This window comes from Ahaetulla prasina, chromosome 1 (genome assembly GCF_028640845.1).
Source record: "Ahaetulla prasina isolate Xishuangbanna chromosome 1, ASM2864084v1, whole genome shotgun sequence".
NCBI lineage: Eukaryota > Metazoa > Chordata > Lepidosauria > Squamata > Colubridae > Ahaetulla > Ahaetulla prasina.
Window position 1 is genome coordinate 145,865,789 of NC_080539.1, and position 17,765 is coordinate 145,883,553.

A 17,765-nucleotide genomic window follows, 5' to 3' on the forward strand; every position below is an offset into this window, starting at 1 on the left:
TTACTTGCATTTGGTAAAATGCTGGGATAACAACATCTTCATTTTGGACCATAGAAAGTTCTCTCTCTGCAGTTTACATGGACAAATGGCCAGAATCCTGTTTAGCTGAATTTATCACATCTTCCAAATACAGATGGTGTGCTTGCATCTGTGAATATGCTACAGTACATATAGTCCTCAACTTACAACTATTTACTTAGTGGCCGTTTGAAGTTACAATAGCACTGAAAGAAAGTGATTTATGACCACTTTTCACACTTAAGACTTGTGGCGGCATCCTCACATTCACATTGTCAAAATTTGGATGCTTGGCAACTGACTCATATTTATGATGGTTGCAGAGTCCTGGGATCATGTGATCCCCTTTTGCAATCTTTTGACAAGCAAAGTCAATGGGGAAGCCAGATTCACTTAACAACTGTGTAACTAACTTAGGTTGTAAGGTTGTAAAATGGGGCAAAACTCACTTAACAAATGTCTCGCTTAGCAGCAGACATTTAGGCTCAATTGTGACCATAAGTCGAGGACTACCTGTATTCAGTTTATACGTCCGTTTTATCTGAGCCCAAGTCCTGCAGTAGTTTTTCCCTTTTACACTCTTCCTTAAAAAGCAAAGACTTGCTTAAAGATTTTATCCCACAGAGCTCCTCTTTATTTCCTACAAAATAAAAAGATACAAAAAGATTATTTTCCCTCTATCTTCACAAGCACTGATAGCATATCATTGGCTTGGCTGAATTATCCTGTGTATTTAGTCTCCCCTACCGAAGGAATTGCCAAGAGAGAGTAAAACAATCTTACCGGGTAAGAGATACAGAGACCAATGAAAAGCCATGCCAAATTCTAGCCCAAAGGGAGACTGAAGTCAAAGCAGTTAGTGTTAGGCATATTCAATGGGGAAAAGTTGCAAAAATTAAAGTTACATATCCATTTGCACCTCCTTTTCAGCCTCCAATGACCCCAATTGTTTTTCCCAGCAAACTCTTGCAGGTCCTTCCAAGCAGGTCCTATTTCTCTGTTATAAATATCTAAATCTATTGATTTAGCCTCTAAGTTTTTTTGTTTGTTTGTTTGTTTACATTTATACCCCGCCCTTCTCCGAAGACTCAGGGCGGCTTACAATGTATAAGGCAATAGTCTCATTCTATTTGTATATTTTTTTTTACAAAGTCAACTTATTGCCCCCCCAACAATCTGGGTCCTCATTTTACCTACCTTATAAAGGGTGGAAGGCTGAGTCAACCTTGGGCCGGGCTCGAACCTGCAGTAATTGCAGGCTCTGTGTTCTAATAACAGGCTTCTCTATTGCCTGAGCTATCCCGGCCCCTAAGTGGACATATACTCTGTTAACTGAACAAAAAAGATTTGCAACTAGATTACTGAATCCTATCAACCTTCTATACTATAACAATAGATAGAATCAGATGAGCTGAAAGCTATATATATAGTCTTCTGCTCATCTCTGATTTCATATATTGTGTCCCTTTTCTTTTCCAGTTGATACACCACATTCCATAGTGTCTGAAATAGACGAAACTTTATTAAGTTTTTGCCTGGAAGATTGTCCTTTAGGTCCTTTGCAGTTATCTCTATAATCCTGCTCAGGGAATCCACATTTTCTTGGCTGTGTTGGTCTCTTGTCTTTGTAGGTTGACATTATCTGCATGAATTTGCTAATAGGTGTCTGGGGATGGGAGTAAGTGACAAAGTCAGGGTCCTATTGTCCCAATGCAAAGCCCATCGCATCAGGAAACATGCATAAAAGGTTTGCGTCATGACATCCCTGCACATAAATCGGGTTTCTTTTTCATCATCACATTTTCCTGCAAGGGAGTGGTGCAGTGGCCTAGAGGTGGAGCTCACAGCCCCACAATCAGGAGGCTGCGAGTTCAATCCTTGATAGAGGCAGACATTTCTCTCTCTGGTCACACTGAGAATATATCTGCTAAACAAAACTCCACATTGGTGACAGGAAGGGCATCCGGCCATTGAAACACTCTGCTAGCTCCATTCAGTTGCTGAGACTCCACCCTGCAAGGGATTATGGGGTTGTTAAAAGAAGATGATGATCACACTTACCTGCAGCTTTACCTTCACGTTAGAGAAAATGTCACGAACAATGGCATTGTATACATTCAAAATGTGATATTCTGGCGGAATTAGCATTACCTTCCACATATGATTAATTGATATGGTTTATAGCGATACCAATATCCAGTATAAGAACCAGTGATGGGTTTCAAAATTTTTTATTACCGGTTCTGTGGGTGTGGTTTGGTGGGCGTGGCATGGAATGGTGGGCGTGGCAGGGGAAGGTTACTGCAACATCCCCATTTCCTCCCAATCAGCTGGGTCTTCGGAGACAGAGAATAGATGGGGGCGGGACCAGAAAGAATCTTTACTACTGGTTCTCCGAACTACTCAAAATTTCCACTACCGGTTCTCCAGAATTGGTCATAACCAGCTGAAACCCACCTCTGGTAAGAACCAATTCTCTTAGCCACGTGAAGATACAGAAAAAGGACGACACATTAAAAATGAAGACACTGGCTAATTGTTCTCCATCATGGAGCATTTGCTTGCTGCTTATATTTTATTCCAATACAGCATGTTCCAAAAATACATAAAGAGCTTCGCGGAAGTGTCTGCCTGGGCTTTTAAAAAACAAACTGCTAACGAATCACACTTGCTCTGCATGGGATTCACTTGAATTGTGCAGCATCCAAAGCATTTGCGTTAATCAGCAAGAACCGGGAGCATCGACACAATCACAGAAGAAATTCATTCAGATCTTACAGAGCAACACCAAGGCAGTTTACAGAAACAATGCATAATGTCCGTGATGCATTTTTTTTTTAATATGAAAAAGATCCTGAACTGCAGATTGGAGTAGCAGGGAGGGAAAAATTTAACAGTCATGATTATTGTAATTACCTTGGTCATGTGTTGAAGGTTGAACTTGAATATACTGGAAACAAGTCCAGCGTTCAGAGCTGATGGGAATGAAATGAGACTCGTGACGATGTAAGTTGGCAGCAGTCCTGTGTCCCATAATTTGTGTTCAACAGCCTCTATGTTAATAGTCCCTAAGGACTGTACTGATGGGGGAAGGGATATAAATGACCTTTTTTTCCTTTTTGCATAGCTGACTGACTAAATGTACAACAATCCACCGTGAAATGCAACTCTGAATAAATGGTTGAAAGGGTTGTTTGATTGTCAAAAGGGAGTTAAGTGTACCATGTAAGAACTATGTTGTTGTTTTTTTAAACCTGAAATATCCCTCTCTAGCGCACTGGTTATCTTCGCTCCATTCAGTTTTGCCTTCCCCAAGCTGGGCTCCCAAATTATGCTAGATTACAACTCCCGCAAACTGTTTTGATTCACAACCATGAGAGTAGGAATACAATTATTCTTGTAATTACATCTCGGCTTCACCAATCATGATACAGTTATTTCTTAGTTCTGAAAAGAGTTATGTGAATCAAGCATTTGGGGACTGTAGACATTGCAAATTTAACCTGGGATGAACTCCAACTGAAGTCACTGGGATATCACCTTGAAAAGATACAGATAGAATGGCAGCTTCTCTTACTGTTTTGCTTCTTTTTTTTAAAAAAAAAAATCTGACTCTAGAATAGAGCAAAAACCACAGCACTGGTTGAGAACAGAATAAGTCACAGAGCAAGTGAGGAAACTGCTAAAATGTTAAAGTACAGCTCTATGAATTCTAGCACAAAAGTTAAACTGGTAAAAAATCTTTGTAAGCCATTCTGCTGTTGGAATAAAATAGTTGAAATAAAAAGCATCTATAATTAGAAGTCTCACGGGTTCAAAGAGGATCATTCCCAGCAAGCAAACAAAGAATAAAACAAAACCACCAAAACACTTGGAGAAACTCAACTGTTTTTTTTTTAAACCAAATCCTACCAACATATTTATGTTATTCAGAAAAGAAGTACAGGTAGCCCTCGAGTTATGACAGTAATTGGGATTGGAATTTTCATTGTTAAATGTTGCGGTTGTATAGTGTGAGGTCACTTGACTGCACCACTTAGCAATGGCAATCTAGACACTTCCAGTTGCCATTAACCAAATCCTGCCACTTTTTAGGCAAGGACACATCTTATTCAAACCCCAGCTTGAACCCTCTCTGCCTCAAGCCCTCTTCAGGGACTGCCTCTCCTTCAAATCCCCCGACCCACCTTGACACTTTTGACCCTCCCTTGCACTCTGCCACCTCTCCTGGCCTTGCTGCTTTGCGCTCTACCCATCCCGCCACCTCATTGGCCCTGCCACCTTGCACTCTGCTCGCTCCGCTGACCTTACCGCCTTGTGTGTGCTGGCCTTCTAAAACATCATTAAGAAATGGCCCACACTATTTGGTGACTAGCATGAGCAGCCTGGGGAAGGTCTTGCATGGGGCCAGGATGGGCACAGTGGAAGACGGCGAAGCTCAGTTGCAGGCAGGAGGGCTGGCAGCGTGAGCAGAACCCAGGCAGGTGAGTGTGTCTGGAGCTTTTGCACTGAGATGCTGGTGAATTCTTTGGCAGTGACAAAGCTGGGGCTGAAGGAGGCCCAGGAATGGTGGTAGTTGGCTAAGACTCCTACTCCCGGGCTTCTACTCCAACCCAATGCTGTCACTACCACCACTAAAGGCCATATTATGGTTGCCCACAACTGCCCATAACCATTACCGCCTATCTACACTGTGAAGAGATTGATGGGTAAGCAGAGGGCTGCAGATGGACCGATGCAAGTGCCTCCCAAATCCAGTGGTGGAATTCAGCCAGTCCGCACCTATTCGGGAGAACCGGTTGTTAACTATCTAAGCAGTTCAGAAAACCAGTTGTTGGAAGAAATCTTTTTCTCTCTCCACTTTACTGGGCTAATCCTGTAAGGAAGGCAGGAAGGAAACATTCTAGTGTTATTTCTAACCTAATCTTTATTGCCCTGCTTACAGAAACTGCTTCTCCAGTTAACCCTTATTACATTGTAACAGCTAAGGTGAAGCACTCATCGATGTGAGTGATGTTGAGTTGACCACACCCACACGGTCACATGACCATCAAGCCACTCCTACCCAGCTGGTCATCAGGGCAGAGAACCGGTTGTTAAATTATTTGAATCCCACCACTGCCCAAATCCCAATTGCACATTGAATAGAGATTCACACCCTGCATGCTGATTGGTTCCATCTTATGGCTGGGATGTGGGGGAAGGCAAGGCACATTCAAGTGAGAAACATTAAAAATTCACCGACACATTAAAAGGAATGCCTATGCAATAGTCCCTGAACGACAGCCACCTATGTGCAGTGCAGCAGCACTTATTCCAGCTTTTAGAAGTGCCACTGTACAGGGTGGCCAAAAGGGCAAATATGGGAGGAAAGGGATGTAGGCAGGTGGAGGGAGAGGTAATACTTTATGGTCTTAAATGTGAATTCTGATCACATGACAAAAGGAACACTTCAACAGCTGTAACTTCAAGGACTGTGTGTAAGTACCATTTATTCAGCACTGCTCTGACTTCAAACGGTCTCCGAACAAATGATCATAACTCAAGGACTACCTGCAGGCCAGGCACTTTTGCATCGTACAACAGCAGATTAAAGATTGTTTTTCTACGGCTTCATCATACAATTCTGCTGTACCATGAAAGGCAGCTGTACCTGATACACTGCTTTCATCAACCACTCCCACGTCTGCCACGAGGAATAATAAGGAACAGCGTATAGGGTCAGGGCCCCCTATGCCTGGACACCTGACCAAACTGAATGAAACAGTGGTTGACACTGTATCCTCCTAATATGCCAACACACCTTTCCGCTTTACAGCTATGCTTTGGTACAACAGCACTTACAGGTAGGTAGGCACAAGATGTCCCGGGTAGCGTCTTGTTTGCTTTCTATAGTTGCATCAAACTTAACATTACAAGGGGACAAAGTTTTAATGGGAATTATAAGCCACTTGAACAGAAAGCTAAAACATCCTAAAAGCACCTCCTCTGTCTGCTAACCAAAAGTACAAAAGAGACTCTGCTTTCATGGGAATCATTTATTCTTTTCAAGCAGTTGAAATGATATCAGGTGTTCATTTACAAGCAAACTCATGGGGCATAAAATACTCAGTTTGATTCATTGGACAGGTATGGTCAGCATCAATCTCATTTTACGAACGCAGACTTTTGTACTTCAGACAGTGGGTCAAATCCTTTCCCAGCTGCTTCTTTGAAAGGCTTCCTGGAACAAACAGGATCTTTATAAAACAAAATGCCTTTGGTGTAATTGCTCGGTTCATTTTCCATGTACTTGTAACGCATGGCGTAAAAACTTGCCAGCTATTCATTTAACCAACTTAGTGTTGAAAAATTAATGATGCCACAGGCTTGATCTAGAATCTTTGTATGAAAAAAAAATGAAAGGCCTTGAGCAGGAAATCAATTCAGAAGTATCCCATATGTTGCCCAAAGAATCAATCATCTGGCTATGATTATGTAGGCCTCACATAAAGGAAATGAAGTGAAATGGCTAGTAATTAAGTACAGATTATGGTCCTGGAAATACTCAACTGCGCCTAACTTTGAATTCAAAGAGAACACAATTTTACTAGTATTGCAGAACTTGAGATTTATATGTTACTGAACTATGTGAAATAGTAGAAGTAATACTTGTCAACATTTTCATCCAATCTGCTTAATAGATTCGATTCAGTAGCATATTTTTACACAGTTCTAATATAGGTAGTCCTTGACTTACAACCATTCATTGAGTGACTGTTTGAAGTTAGAATGGCTCTGAAAAAAATGACAATTTTTCACGCTTAGGACCATTTGCAGCATCCCCCATGATCATGTGATCCAAATTTGGACACTTGGCAACTGACTCGTATTTATGACAGTTGCAGTATACTGGGGTTACTAATTTAACAACTGCAGTTAATCACTATTGTGGCAAGCAAGGTTGTAAAATGGGGCAAAATTCGCTTAACTACTGTCCCGTTTAGCAACATAAATTTTGGGCTCAATTGTCATAAGTCAAGGACTTCGTGTACTTTCACTCTACCTCCCGCTCTTCATTCTCAAATTTGTTCTGGAGTTAGTTTTGAAGGGCAAATGAGCAAATTCGGAACATATAATACCACAGAAGAAAGAAATGGGAAATCTTAATTGCTGTAATAGAAGTGTCCTTGCTTAGTAGGATGAAAGCCAGCATTCTCTGCATCAAATTACTCCCAAACCCTTTGAGGAGACATACAGCAAAACAATTAGCAGGCAGGCAGAAGATATATTAAGAAACCCTCACGAGACAATTAGGGTAATAGAAATCGTTGCACTGACTCTCTGCAGCATTAAAACTTACTATCCAGTTGAATGGGAAAAATAGAAATGGACCGTTTAGCTTGTTTATGGTAAAAGGTTTATAAAATTGCTGTCTCAAACAAAATGTTGAAATACAGGAAACTGTATTTCATCATTTGTTCCTTGAAATGTGCAGCAAAGCAGAGTTCAGTTTATTTGGACTTATTTCTTTTATTTGTATATGGAGTAGTATCTGAGTTAATTCAGAACATTTTAAATTGAATTAAGAGACGCCTCTATAGATACACAGCCAGCCTTTTTCTCTGACAGATGTAATACAAGCACTCTTGATGTACTTGTGGGCATCTTCCAAGCAATCATTTAAATTTAGTTGGGCATAAAGTTCAATTTCCCACCTCCTTATCATGTTAAAACCAGGAAGAACTACCAAGGTGACAGTAAGAAAGAAGCAGAGATCTCTGGCAGACTTGATCATGATTTTAAAAAACCAGAGGAATATAACTAAACTATCACAGTAAATTTTGATAAGTTTCACTATAGTCTAACATGCATTATTTGTTTGTTTGTTTGTTTATTTATGCAGAACGACTGTGAGTAAAACCATATTTTTCCCATGAATAAAATGAGCAAATTTATTACTCAATGCTTCTCATGGCCTGGTCCTAAACTCTGAGTATGCAGAGAAAAATATAAGCAATAATAATCTTAGAAAATGCTCACTTGACGTTTTAAATTTCACATTTACCAGTTTTAATAGATATTCTGCCAGATGTTTTTTAAAAATAAATGTATACCATTTCGCAACAGTAACACCAATTTTTAAAGTGATCTATTTTTTTTAATTTTTTTGAAAACCAAGGCAGATATAAATTAGTATTTTGATTTTCACTCCTGATATGTCTCATTACAAGAATTACTGGCTTCCTTTGGAAATAATAAATTGTAAAGTTGGCATCTTGTGAAAAGTATTTTAATCAGGTATTTTCTACAGCCCTTCTCTGAAATTAAATTATGTGCTTTAAATAGTTCCTTCCGGTTTCATGGTCAAATCTCTACCAAATTACCACCCATAAAGATCTTAGACCTAACATTTTTCATGCACTGTAGGTTTTCCCCCTCCATATTCAAATGCTGAAATTAGGGTAAGATTCTCATCCTATCTCCCAGTTCTTTCCTTCCTTCTACAGGTAGTCCTCAACTTACGACAATTGAGCACGGTATTGATGTTGATATGTGAGAAGTTTGTTAAATGAGTTTTACCCCATTTTACGACTTTTATTCCCACATTAAGTGAATCACTTAATTAAGTGAATCACTCCAGTTGTTAAATTAGTAACATGGCTGTTAAGTGAATCTGGCTTCCCCTATTGACTTTGCTTGTCAGGTCACAAAAGGGGATCACATGACCCTGGGACACTGCAACCATCATAAATATGAACCAGTTGGCAAGCTTCCAAAAGTAAATCATGTGACCATGGGGATGCCGAAATGGTCATAAGTGTGAAAAATAGTCATGTCACTTTTTTCAGTTATAACTTCGAATGGTCACTAAATGAACTGTTGTATGTTGAGGACTACCTGTATAAAACCTCCATCAACCCTTCAGTTTGGGGACTGCAAAATAAGAATGTGAGAAGTGTTGACAAATTTCTCACACCTCTAATGTTCCATTGCATTGCAGGCCTGTTGGTGAACGTCCCAGAGACTAAAAGACGAAGAATACAAAAAATAAAAAATAAAAAAATTCCATATGTCACTACTGCAGGTGCAACGCTCCAACCCTAAAATCATTTTTTTTCCAGTTAGCATGCTATATAAAACAGTCAGTTTTGTAGAAAAGCCTATGGCTGAAATAAATTCAACCTTTTAGCAAGCCGATATTTGAGGGCTTAAGAGCTGAATAGCAGAATTAATACTGAAAGATTTAAAATGAGTATGTTTGAATATTTAGCATGAGCTGAGAAGAACAAATATTGGTTCAAAACCACCCTCTAAGGCTGAGCTCCTCCGTCTGCTTCTAGCCAAACTGCACCTGGGTAAAGATAAAAACAGATACGAAGTTCTTACATGTGTATTTTTTTTTCATCCTATCTCAAGGAAGATAGAATAAAAAAACAGATTTGGAAATTGAATTTTTCACTTTTTTAAAAAATGGGATCAATTAGTTTCTGTAAGACTCTTTTGGAAACAAAAGTTTGTTGGCAAGCACCTACACAATGAAGTCCACAAAATTCCTTATCAATGCTATAGATGGGCGAATGCATAGGGATTCCTAATCACAATGATCCCAATAGAGTGGTCTATGGTTAATGGCATCACAAGGCAAGCTCTGCCTTTTCATGCTTGTATGTAACAGCACTTACAAAATATCTTAAGGAGCAGAGATTGTATTGCAACAATGCAATTCATATTATTATTTCCTTGTAAGTGGGGTGTTTTTTTGCTCCCACGCCAGCAAGATTCTTTCTCCAAGCTCAGAGCTGCTTATGAACCAGAAGGAACTTTCAAAATCAGCCGTAGTTGAAGACCTACTCAGTCATGTTAGGAAACAGCTGGATTTCGTCTTCTGTAGGTTGGGTCTTAAAATCGTGGAAGAAATACCGGCACATGTTTAATGGACCTGCTATGTACTGGTCCCTTTTTGGCTTGGTATTAATAAATATTTTAATAGAGCATTAGAAAGAAAAGTAAGATTCAAATCTTTTAAGATAATGTTTAACCAATTATCCAAATATGGGATTCAACAATGTATGAAAAACTACATTTATGAGGCATGGACTTCTGCAAAAATAAATGATTTTCTTCCTATGGAAGGACACTATCAAGCCAGTTCTGCTTGGTTCTGGCTTATCATGATACGTAAATCTAACCATTACAATCTGCACAATCTTGATCTGTGATCTGTGAACCAACCCAAGCTTTACTTAAGTCGACTAACCATGGTTAGTCAACTTGTGGCTCAGCATGACATGCCAGTCCAATGATTGGATATGAAGTGTCAGGTGTGCTACTGATAATTTGAAAATTCATTATTGGCAGCATTTTGAAAGTTAGCTGATAGAATTAAATAAAGATAAATTAATTGAAAATATTTCTGTTCCAGATATCTACATATATGAAAGTTGATGCTTTCCTTTCAACAGGCTTAGTAAGCAATGACTCAACAAAGGATTTAAGAAGAAAAGGGATATGACCTCTATATATAATGAACTTGACAAGTAAATTATTAACTAAAAATAAAACCAGTCTCATTTACAATCCAGCACACTACCAGTGCAAAATGGAAATCAGCTGGCTTAAAAATTATCCATTTTCTTATTTGATTAACAGAAGAATAAATTCTTCTTAAAAGATTTTGGACAAAAAAGTGAAGTCTTTCAAGTAAGCCACAGTTGGTTTACCTTGATGGGTATTGATCTGCAGAAGATAGCAATCTTATGCAAACGAAAGTTTCCCTTATTGAAATTTTGTCAATACGTTCATTCCTGACAATTTGTAAAGATTTGAATATGCAAATTACAGTGCAAAACTATGCTTAAAAAACACAAATGCATGTTAAGACTAAAACTGATTATATGTATTTCTGATCTTGCCTAAAAAAGTTGCACATTAAAAAAAAAGCAAACCCAGAACTGAATATATTGGTGCTTTTTTTTTTCACTTTCCTTCTTTTTCCAACATATACAACTGGGAGAAATGTTACTTGTTTCAAACTTTACATCATGCTTCTGTCAAATCACGCACAACTGTTGCAACTTCCTGAGGCTGCACAATGCCATGTCTTCAATAAAGATTCCATTAAACTTAAAAATGCAAACAAAAAAGATGATGTGGATGATCGCCTATTGCTTTTTCATACAAGAACTTTTTTTTGCCTATTAAAACTTCCAAAATGACATATTGATCCCTTCCCACCTTGCATGCTCCTAGTTCTCCTGTGGCTCCTTTCTTGCATCCAAGAGCAAGAAGATCAAGCAGAAGATGCCTAGAAGAATCTCCTTTCAAAGATGTCTATGTACAAAGAGAACATGGCCATAGCTGAAATTCCTTTTTAAAATGGGTCATTTTCCTAGTTTTTACACAGATCCAACATACTTCTAAATTGGAAAGGGATGCAGATACAGTACAACAATTAAATCTGTTTTTAGCAGCTTTTCACTGCGCTGGTTTACATGAGTGCCAAGAGATGAATTCTTTCCTACATGAAGTGCAGTAAGGAAGCCACTGAACAGCTAGCCAACACTTTTAGGTGGAACACAATAATCCCCCACGGTGGTGTGTGCATGCATGGACTAAAGACATTTCTGACAATGATCTCCTCTTTGCTTCTATACCCTCGAAGGAGTTGTTACATACTGATGCCTTTCCACCTCGGATTACCTTCTGCTACTTCTATTACCTTTGGAGCCCAACCACCATCACCACCCAAGACTGAAGAGCTTGTGCCAGCCCTCATTCATGCTTCAGTAAAAGCCCTACGTTGTTGACATCACAGATAAAGGGGACAAACTGCATGCTAAGCAGCAACCCGAACCACCAGGTCAGCTCTCATAATGACAGAGGACTCTCTGGCTCTCCAAGTTTCTCCTTCTCCGGGAGGATAAGCACAAATGGGAGGAGGAGACCTTTAGCATCGAAGGGAGTTTTGAGCAGTTCTGTGTCAAAGGTGCCTTTAAGTCCTCCGTCCGCTTCCACCTCGCCATTCTGAGCCAAGTTGAAGCTCAACATCCCAGTCCGGTTAACACAATAGATGGTGCTGCCCAGTGCAGCACAGCGAAAAGGTTGGACCGGGCTGCCAGCAGGGCGAAAAGAAGCGCATTGACGCCAGTGCTTGGCCACCGTATTGTACTGGAAGACTTCCACTCCGGCGGCCTGCCCTTGTTCCCCACGGCTGCTGCTCACATCAAAGCGGTAAATGAAGCTCTTGTAGGCCACCATGTCAGCCGAGCGGCGCCGGCTGCTGTTGTAGGGACACTCCTGCCACTCGTCCCGCTTGGGGTCATACTTGAGCAGCCTGTAGAAGAGGGAGCCTCCAGACACGTAGATCTCCCCGTTGCAGGTGGTCGCCTCGTGAGCCACGGCAAAAGCCCCCTTGGGTAGAGGGGCCACGGGGCTCCACCGGTCAGACCTGGGGTCATATTTCTCCACCGTAAAGAGGCATTCCCCACCCACCGCATAGAGATACCCATCCAGGGCCAGGAGCTTCAACTGAGAGCGCGCCTGCCCCATGGGCTTGACCTGGCTCCAGGTATCAGTTAAGGGGTTGTAGCAAAACACCTTGTCCGACAGCTTGGGCCGCTGGTCGCCAGGCCCAGTGGAGATCCCGCCCGCTAAGAAAAGATAATTGTAGAGGACGCACATGGCACATCCCTTGGCGTTGGCCTCCTCGGGCAGTCGGGTGAGGACGCTCCACTCCCGGTCCGCCTCCTGGTAGCTGTAGAGCAGGGCGCCGCCGTCCTCCAGGGACACCACCGAGGACGGGCTCTGCGGTCGGCTGCTCTCGCGGCTCTGCGGCCGACTGCCCGCGCCCAGCCGCTCGAAGGCGTCGCTCACCTCAGCCACCAGCAGGCAGGCCTTGCCGGCCTCCAGACGGCGCCGCAGGATGAGGTCCCGCTCGGCTCCGCTCAGGCGGCCGTAGACGGCGGGCTCGCGGAGCACCTGCAGGTAGTGGTCGCTCATGAAGCGGAAGGCGGCTTCGCGCAGCTCGGCCAGCCGCTGCTTCTTGGCCAGGCAGAGCAGCTGGTAGCAGTTGTCGAGGCTGAGCTGGGCCCGCATGGCCTCGGCGGCGCAGTGCAGGGCGCAGGGCATCTGGAGCACGCGGGCGCCGCTCACCACCTCGGCCAGGTTGTCGTGCCGCACCTCGCCCATGCGCGCCGTGTAGACGTACTCCAGCAGCAGGCGCAGCGCCCCGTAACTCACCCCCTTGAGGCGCAGGATGTCCCGCGAGGAGCGGGCGCGGAAATAGTCGCTCTTGGCCGCCAGCACCGCTTTGTGCGCCCGGATCCGCCGCCCGGATACTTCGATCACCAAGTCGGGCTCTTCGGCCGGCGCCTGCGTTGCAAAAGGCTGAAGGGGCGACTCGCCGATCGGATCGGGACTGCCCACGGAGACCGGCGAGGGTTTGCCGCGACCCTCCTCCTCTTCCTCCGACTCGGGCGCCGCGTTATTAATGTCCCACTGGTGCTTCACCACGCGGCTGCTGCTGCTGCTGCAGCTGCCGGACGAGGAGGAGGAAGGAGAGGCGGCGTCGAGCTCCGGATGCGGAGCCTGGTCATCATCGCCGCCGCCGCCGCCGCCGGACGAGCTGAAGCAGAGCGCTGAGCTGAAGCTGCAGGGCGCCTGCAGGGGAACCTGGGCGTTCGGCCCTTCCTCGGGGGCCACGCTCGGCTCCATCGCCGGGGACCTCTCGCCGCCGCCGCCCTCCGCAACCTCTCCCGCCTGCGGCTGCTCCGTCTCCCCGCAGCGCTTCTTCACCTCGCCGACGCTCCCGTTCTCACCTAGGGAGAGGACGACACAAGACAGGGCTGAGCGATCCATCGGCCCTCCCGCCGCCGCCCCGCGGCTCAGGAAAGCTCCGCTCCCGCCCTTTGCGCTCTCCTTCCCCGCCTTTCGGACCGATCGGAAGGCGAGGGGGTAGGTTTGCCCCGTCGCTCCCCGCTGAACTTTTGAACTGTCAAACGGCACCCAAGTCTTCGGGCTGCCCGGTGCCGCTGTTTGACCAGGCGGGGCTTCCCTGGGTGGCAGCGTCGAGATTAAAGTCCAGGCGAGTCTCTCCGTGCCAAGAAAGGCGGGCCTGAACGGTGCTCAGCCTGCCTCTGTCCCCCCTCCCTCCCTTTCCCCTCCTGAGCTTCTGATATTTTCTTTACCCTTTTCATTTTTATCCATGTGTTTGCTCAGGTATCCAAACCAAAAGGGAAAGGAAAAAAAAAGAATAACTTTCTGCTAAGCAAACATTTGGCCTTAATCCAACTCTTTGCCCATGTTTTACATCTCCATAGTAAGCACCAGATATGTCATTATATGCTAAATTTAATTCTGCCCCTAGAGCAAGGGTCTCCAAATTTGTCAGCTTTAAATAAAGGCTTGTGGATTTCAATTCCCAGAATTCCCCAGCTGAGCTAACTAAAGGAATTCTGGGAGTTGAAGTCCACAAGTCTTAAAAGTTGCCACGTTTGGACACCCCAGTCTTACAGAAATGATATAACAATGATCTCTAGAGATCATGCAAATGTGAGCAATATTCAAGGGACATATAATTAGCTTTGTTGAATATTATATTTAAATAATTTATTCAAAAAAGGTTAAGTGTCATGCTTTTTTGTTTGATCAACCAGTTGAGGTTTGTACTGGCCTCTATATTTTATCAGGCATTGGCTTAAAGTATTGCAAGCCTAGATAAAGGGTTAAAAGCTTGATCATTAGGAGAAAAAATAGGAGTAGTTTGCAAATTATAAATATACTTGGACCCTAGGCAGCTAAATTCATATACCTTGCCTTTTTTGGTTCACATCTGTTCATCAATTTTTTTTTCAAATCCTATTTGAAAATATTAAAATGAATAAGGGAGTGAGAGAAAGTTGAATCCTGGCCTCTACTCCACAGTACTTAGCATATCAATGATCTAGAGACCATAAAATTTGAAAAACAAAAGTTTAAAAATACATCTGGAAATTTCAAAATCGTATAACAAAAAAAAAAAGTATAACAAAAAAAAAGTATAACAAAAAAAAGTATAACAAAAAAAAAAGTATAACAAAAAAAAAAGTAGTATAACAAAAAAAAAAGTATAACAAAAAAAAAGTATAACAAAAAAAAAAGTAGAGAATTTTAGTTATTTGGCATTGCATTTGCCATGCTGTAAACTGGCAACATCATTGTAAGGCAATACTTCTGAAAACAAAACCTATTACGACAGCCTTGCTTCAATATTTTTACTCAGAAGGAAGATTTTTCCTGCAATAATGGATCACGTTTACTGGTAACAACGCAGCACAACTGCTCGTAAAAAAATTTTTAAGACCTCTTTTAACTGTTCTAAGTTATGGGACAAATTCTATTATTCTCTTGAAACCTGGGCAATGCCCTTTGACAACAAAGACTTGGCTAAGCTCTATTAAGTTTTGGTGGCAAATCTATATTTTGAAAACAAGGAAGGATTGCTTCAGGAAATGCCAAATGCATATCCTTTGTAGATATGTGGTTTAAACAAGTAACTCAAAAAATTGGTCAGATTGGCATTGATAATCCTAATTATTTATTTTCCAGAGGTATTTGCACAAAATCAGAAGCGAATTCTATGTGATAGTTTAGTGAATGAAAGGATGCTATGAGTGTGTGCTTCAACGCTAAACCAAATCAGCAATATATGTATGGCCTTTTTAGCATGGTATAATCATATTTATTATTTCAATTCATTCCCTACCATTCCATCCATGAACTGCTTAAAGTTAGGTAACAAGACTAATAATTTAAAATGGTTACCGGTAAATCTAAGTTTAACTAAACTACAAACAATCAGTGTAGTTTAAATGATTTAGAAAAAGGAGGTCCTAACTCCTTTTCATAAATGTGGAGAGAAAGGGAGCTAACAGTAACTTTTAAAATGTTTCCAAAAACCAATCACAGTAATTTTTGAACATTAATCAGAGGTTGAGTTTGCAGAAGAACAATTATGTAACTGTTTTCTAAAAAGCCAAACATCATCAAAGCATCAAATTTGGCCTCAAATCATATATAGATTTTCAACTCTATGGTAACTTGATATGCAATGTTATAATACTGAAGACCTGTCAACCTGGTATCATCCTCTCACTAATACCTCTCTATTCAAACATGAATGGAAAGAGAAGTGGATTTATGGTGTCCAACAGCTCCAAGCACTTTCCAAAGATGATGCATAATCGAAGTATCCATTAAGTGAGACTAACTTAGATGTGTTTTAACATTTTTATAGTTTGTAACAGTCCTATTAGAAAAGTCTATTCCATACATATAAATAACCTGTTACAGTACCAAATGATTTACCCCTGTAATTAATTTAGCAATTTATCTACTTGCAATTCAGATTTTTTTTCTATTATTAATGAATATTGGATATGTGAACAAAAAGGGCTTCTGGCAACAGATGGGCTACATCTCATAAAAGTCTGGGAAGAATGGCTTTGCAAGACATCTTGATAAAGTCATCTGGAGGTCTTTAATTAAATACAGAGGGAGAAGATGGCCATTACTTAGAGCTTTGCTGGCTGAGGGACTCTGGGAGTTGAAGTCCACAAGTCTTAAAGGAACCAAGATTGGAGACCCCTGACTTAGAACCACATCCAAAACCAGACCTGGATATTTTATGGCCTACCGGCCACATCCAACCCTTCAACTGTCCCTGTTTGGTCTACAGAGTTGGTAACAGCAGGGCAGGGCAGCAGGGCAGGGGGTGGCGAGGGATGGCAATGGTCCTCCACAACAGTCCCAGTTTCTGATGTGGCCTCTTGGGAAAATTAATTGCCCACCCCTGCCCAAAACAGAAGACCAAAAGCAACAAACTTTACAACAAGGAAAAGATAAGAGGAAAGAAAAATGGTACTCAAGAATACACTAGGAGAGGCTGCAGAGGAATTTAAGGAGGACAACATTAAAAGACTCAGGTGTTTATACAATGCACAGAATATGGGCACAAAACAGGAAGAACATAACCCTGGTATAGGGTGGCATATGTGATATTGTAGGTATAATTGCAACTTGGTGGGACAGGATCTTTGTTACATGGGGAAAATATGCAGTGGAGTACCTCAGCTTCAGCTTCAGTCCTGGACCCAATAATTTTCAACATCTTTACAAATGATCTAGATCAGGGGTGTTAAACACACATTGTCATGTGATGTATCGGGACTTTTTCCCCCTTCGTTAAACTGGGCGGGGGCAGAGCCAGCACGTGATGCATCCAGCCCACGGGCCACGGGTTTGACACCCCTGATCTAGATGATAGACTAGAAGGGATATTGATAAAATCTTCTGCTGCCACAGAGCTGGGGAGAAGGATGCTAATATTCCAAAAGGCAGGTCAAGATTAAAAAAGATCTTGATAGACTTGAATTTTGGGTCCTATCCAGCAAAATGTTGATCGATGAGAAATGTTAGGGGTCTGCATTTAGGCAGGAAAACCAATGCACATGCAAAGAATAGATGCCACCTGCCTTAGCATTAGTACTTGAAACAAAAAATTGGGTATTTTGGTAGACAACAGATTAAGCATCAGTTAGCAAAGTACCACACATGCCAGAAAAGCCAGTGCAATTTTTGACTCCATCTATAATGTCAAAATAATAGGAAATGATAGCATCACTCTATGTTGCCTTGGTCACACCACATCTAGAATACTGCATCCAGTTCTGGCCTCTACAATACAGAAAAGACGTTGAGGAACTGGAAAGAGTACAGAAAAGAGCAAC

At 42.0% G+C, this 17,765-nt stretch overlaps 1 protein-coding gene across 4 annotated transcripts in view; it reads right to left on the reverse strand.

The window, feature by feature from the left end:
• Positions 1 to 6,041: 6,041 nt before the first annotated feature.
• Positions 6,042 to 17,765, reverse strand: part of KBTBD11 (kelch repeat and BTB domain containing 11) — a 32,039-nt gene continuing 20,315 nt past the window's right edge. For 3 of the 4 annotated variants that reach the window (XM_058177442.1, XM_058177450.1, XM_058177435.1), the window contains one exon: positions 6,042 to 13,817. In XM_058177442.1, coding sequence (XP_058033425.1) covers positions 11,869 to 13,817 — 1,949 coding nt within the window. In that variant the 3' untranslated portion in view covers positions 6,042 to 11,868. Of the gene's footprint in view, positions 13,818 to 14,809; positions 14,857 to 17,765 lie in introns of all 4 variants that reach the window. The other variant, XM_058177459.1, reaches the window with a different exon arrangement.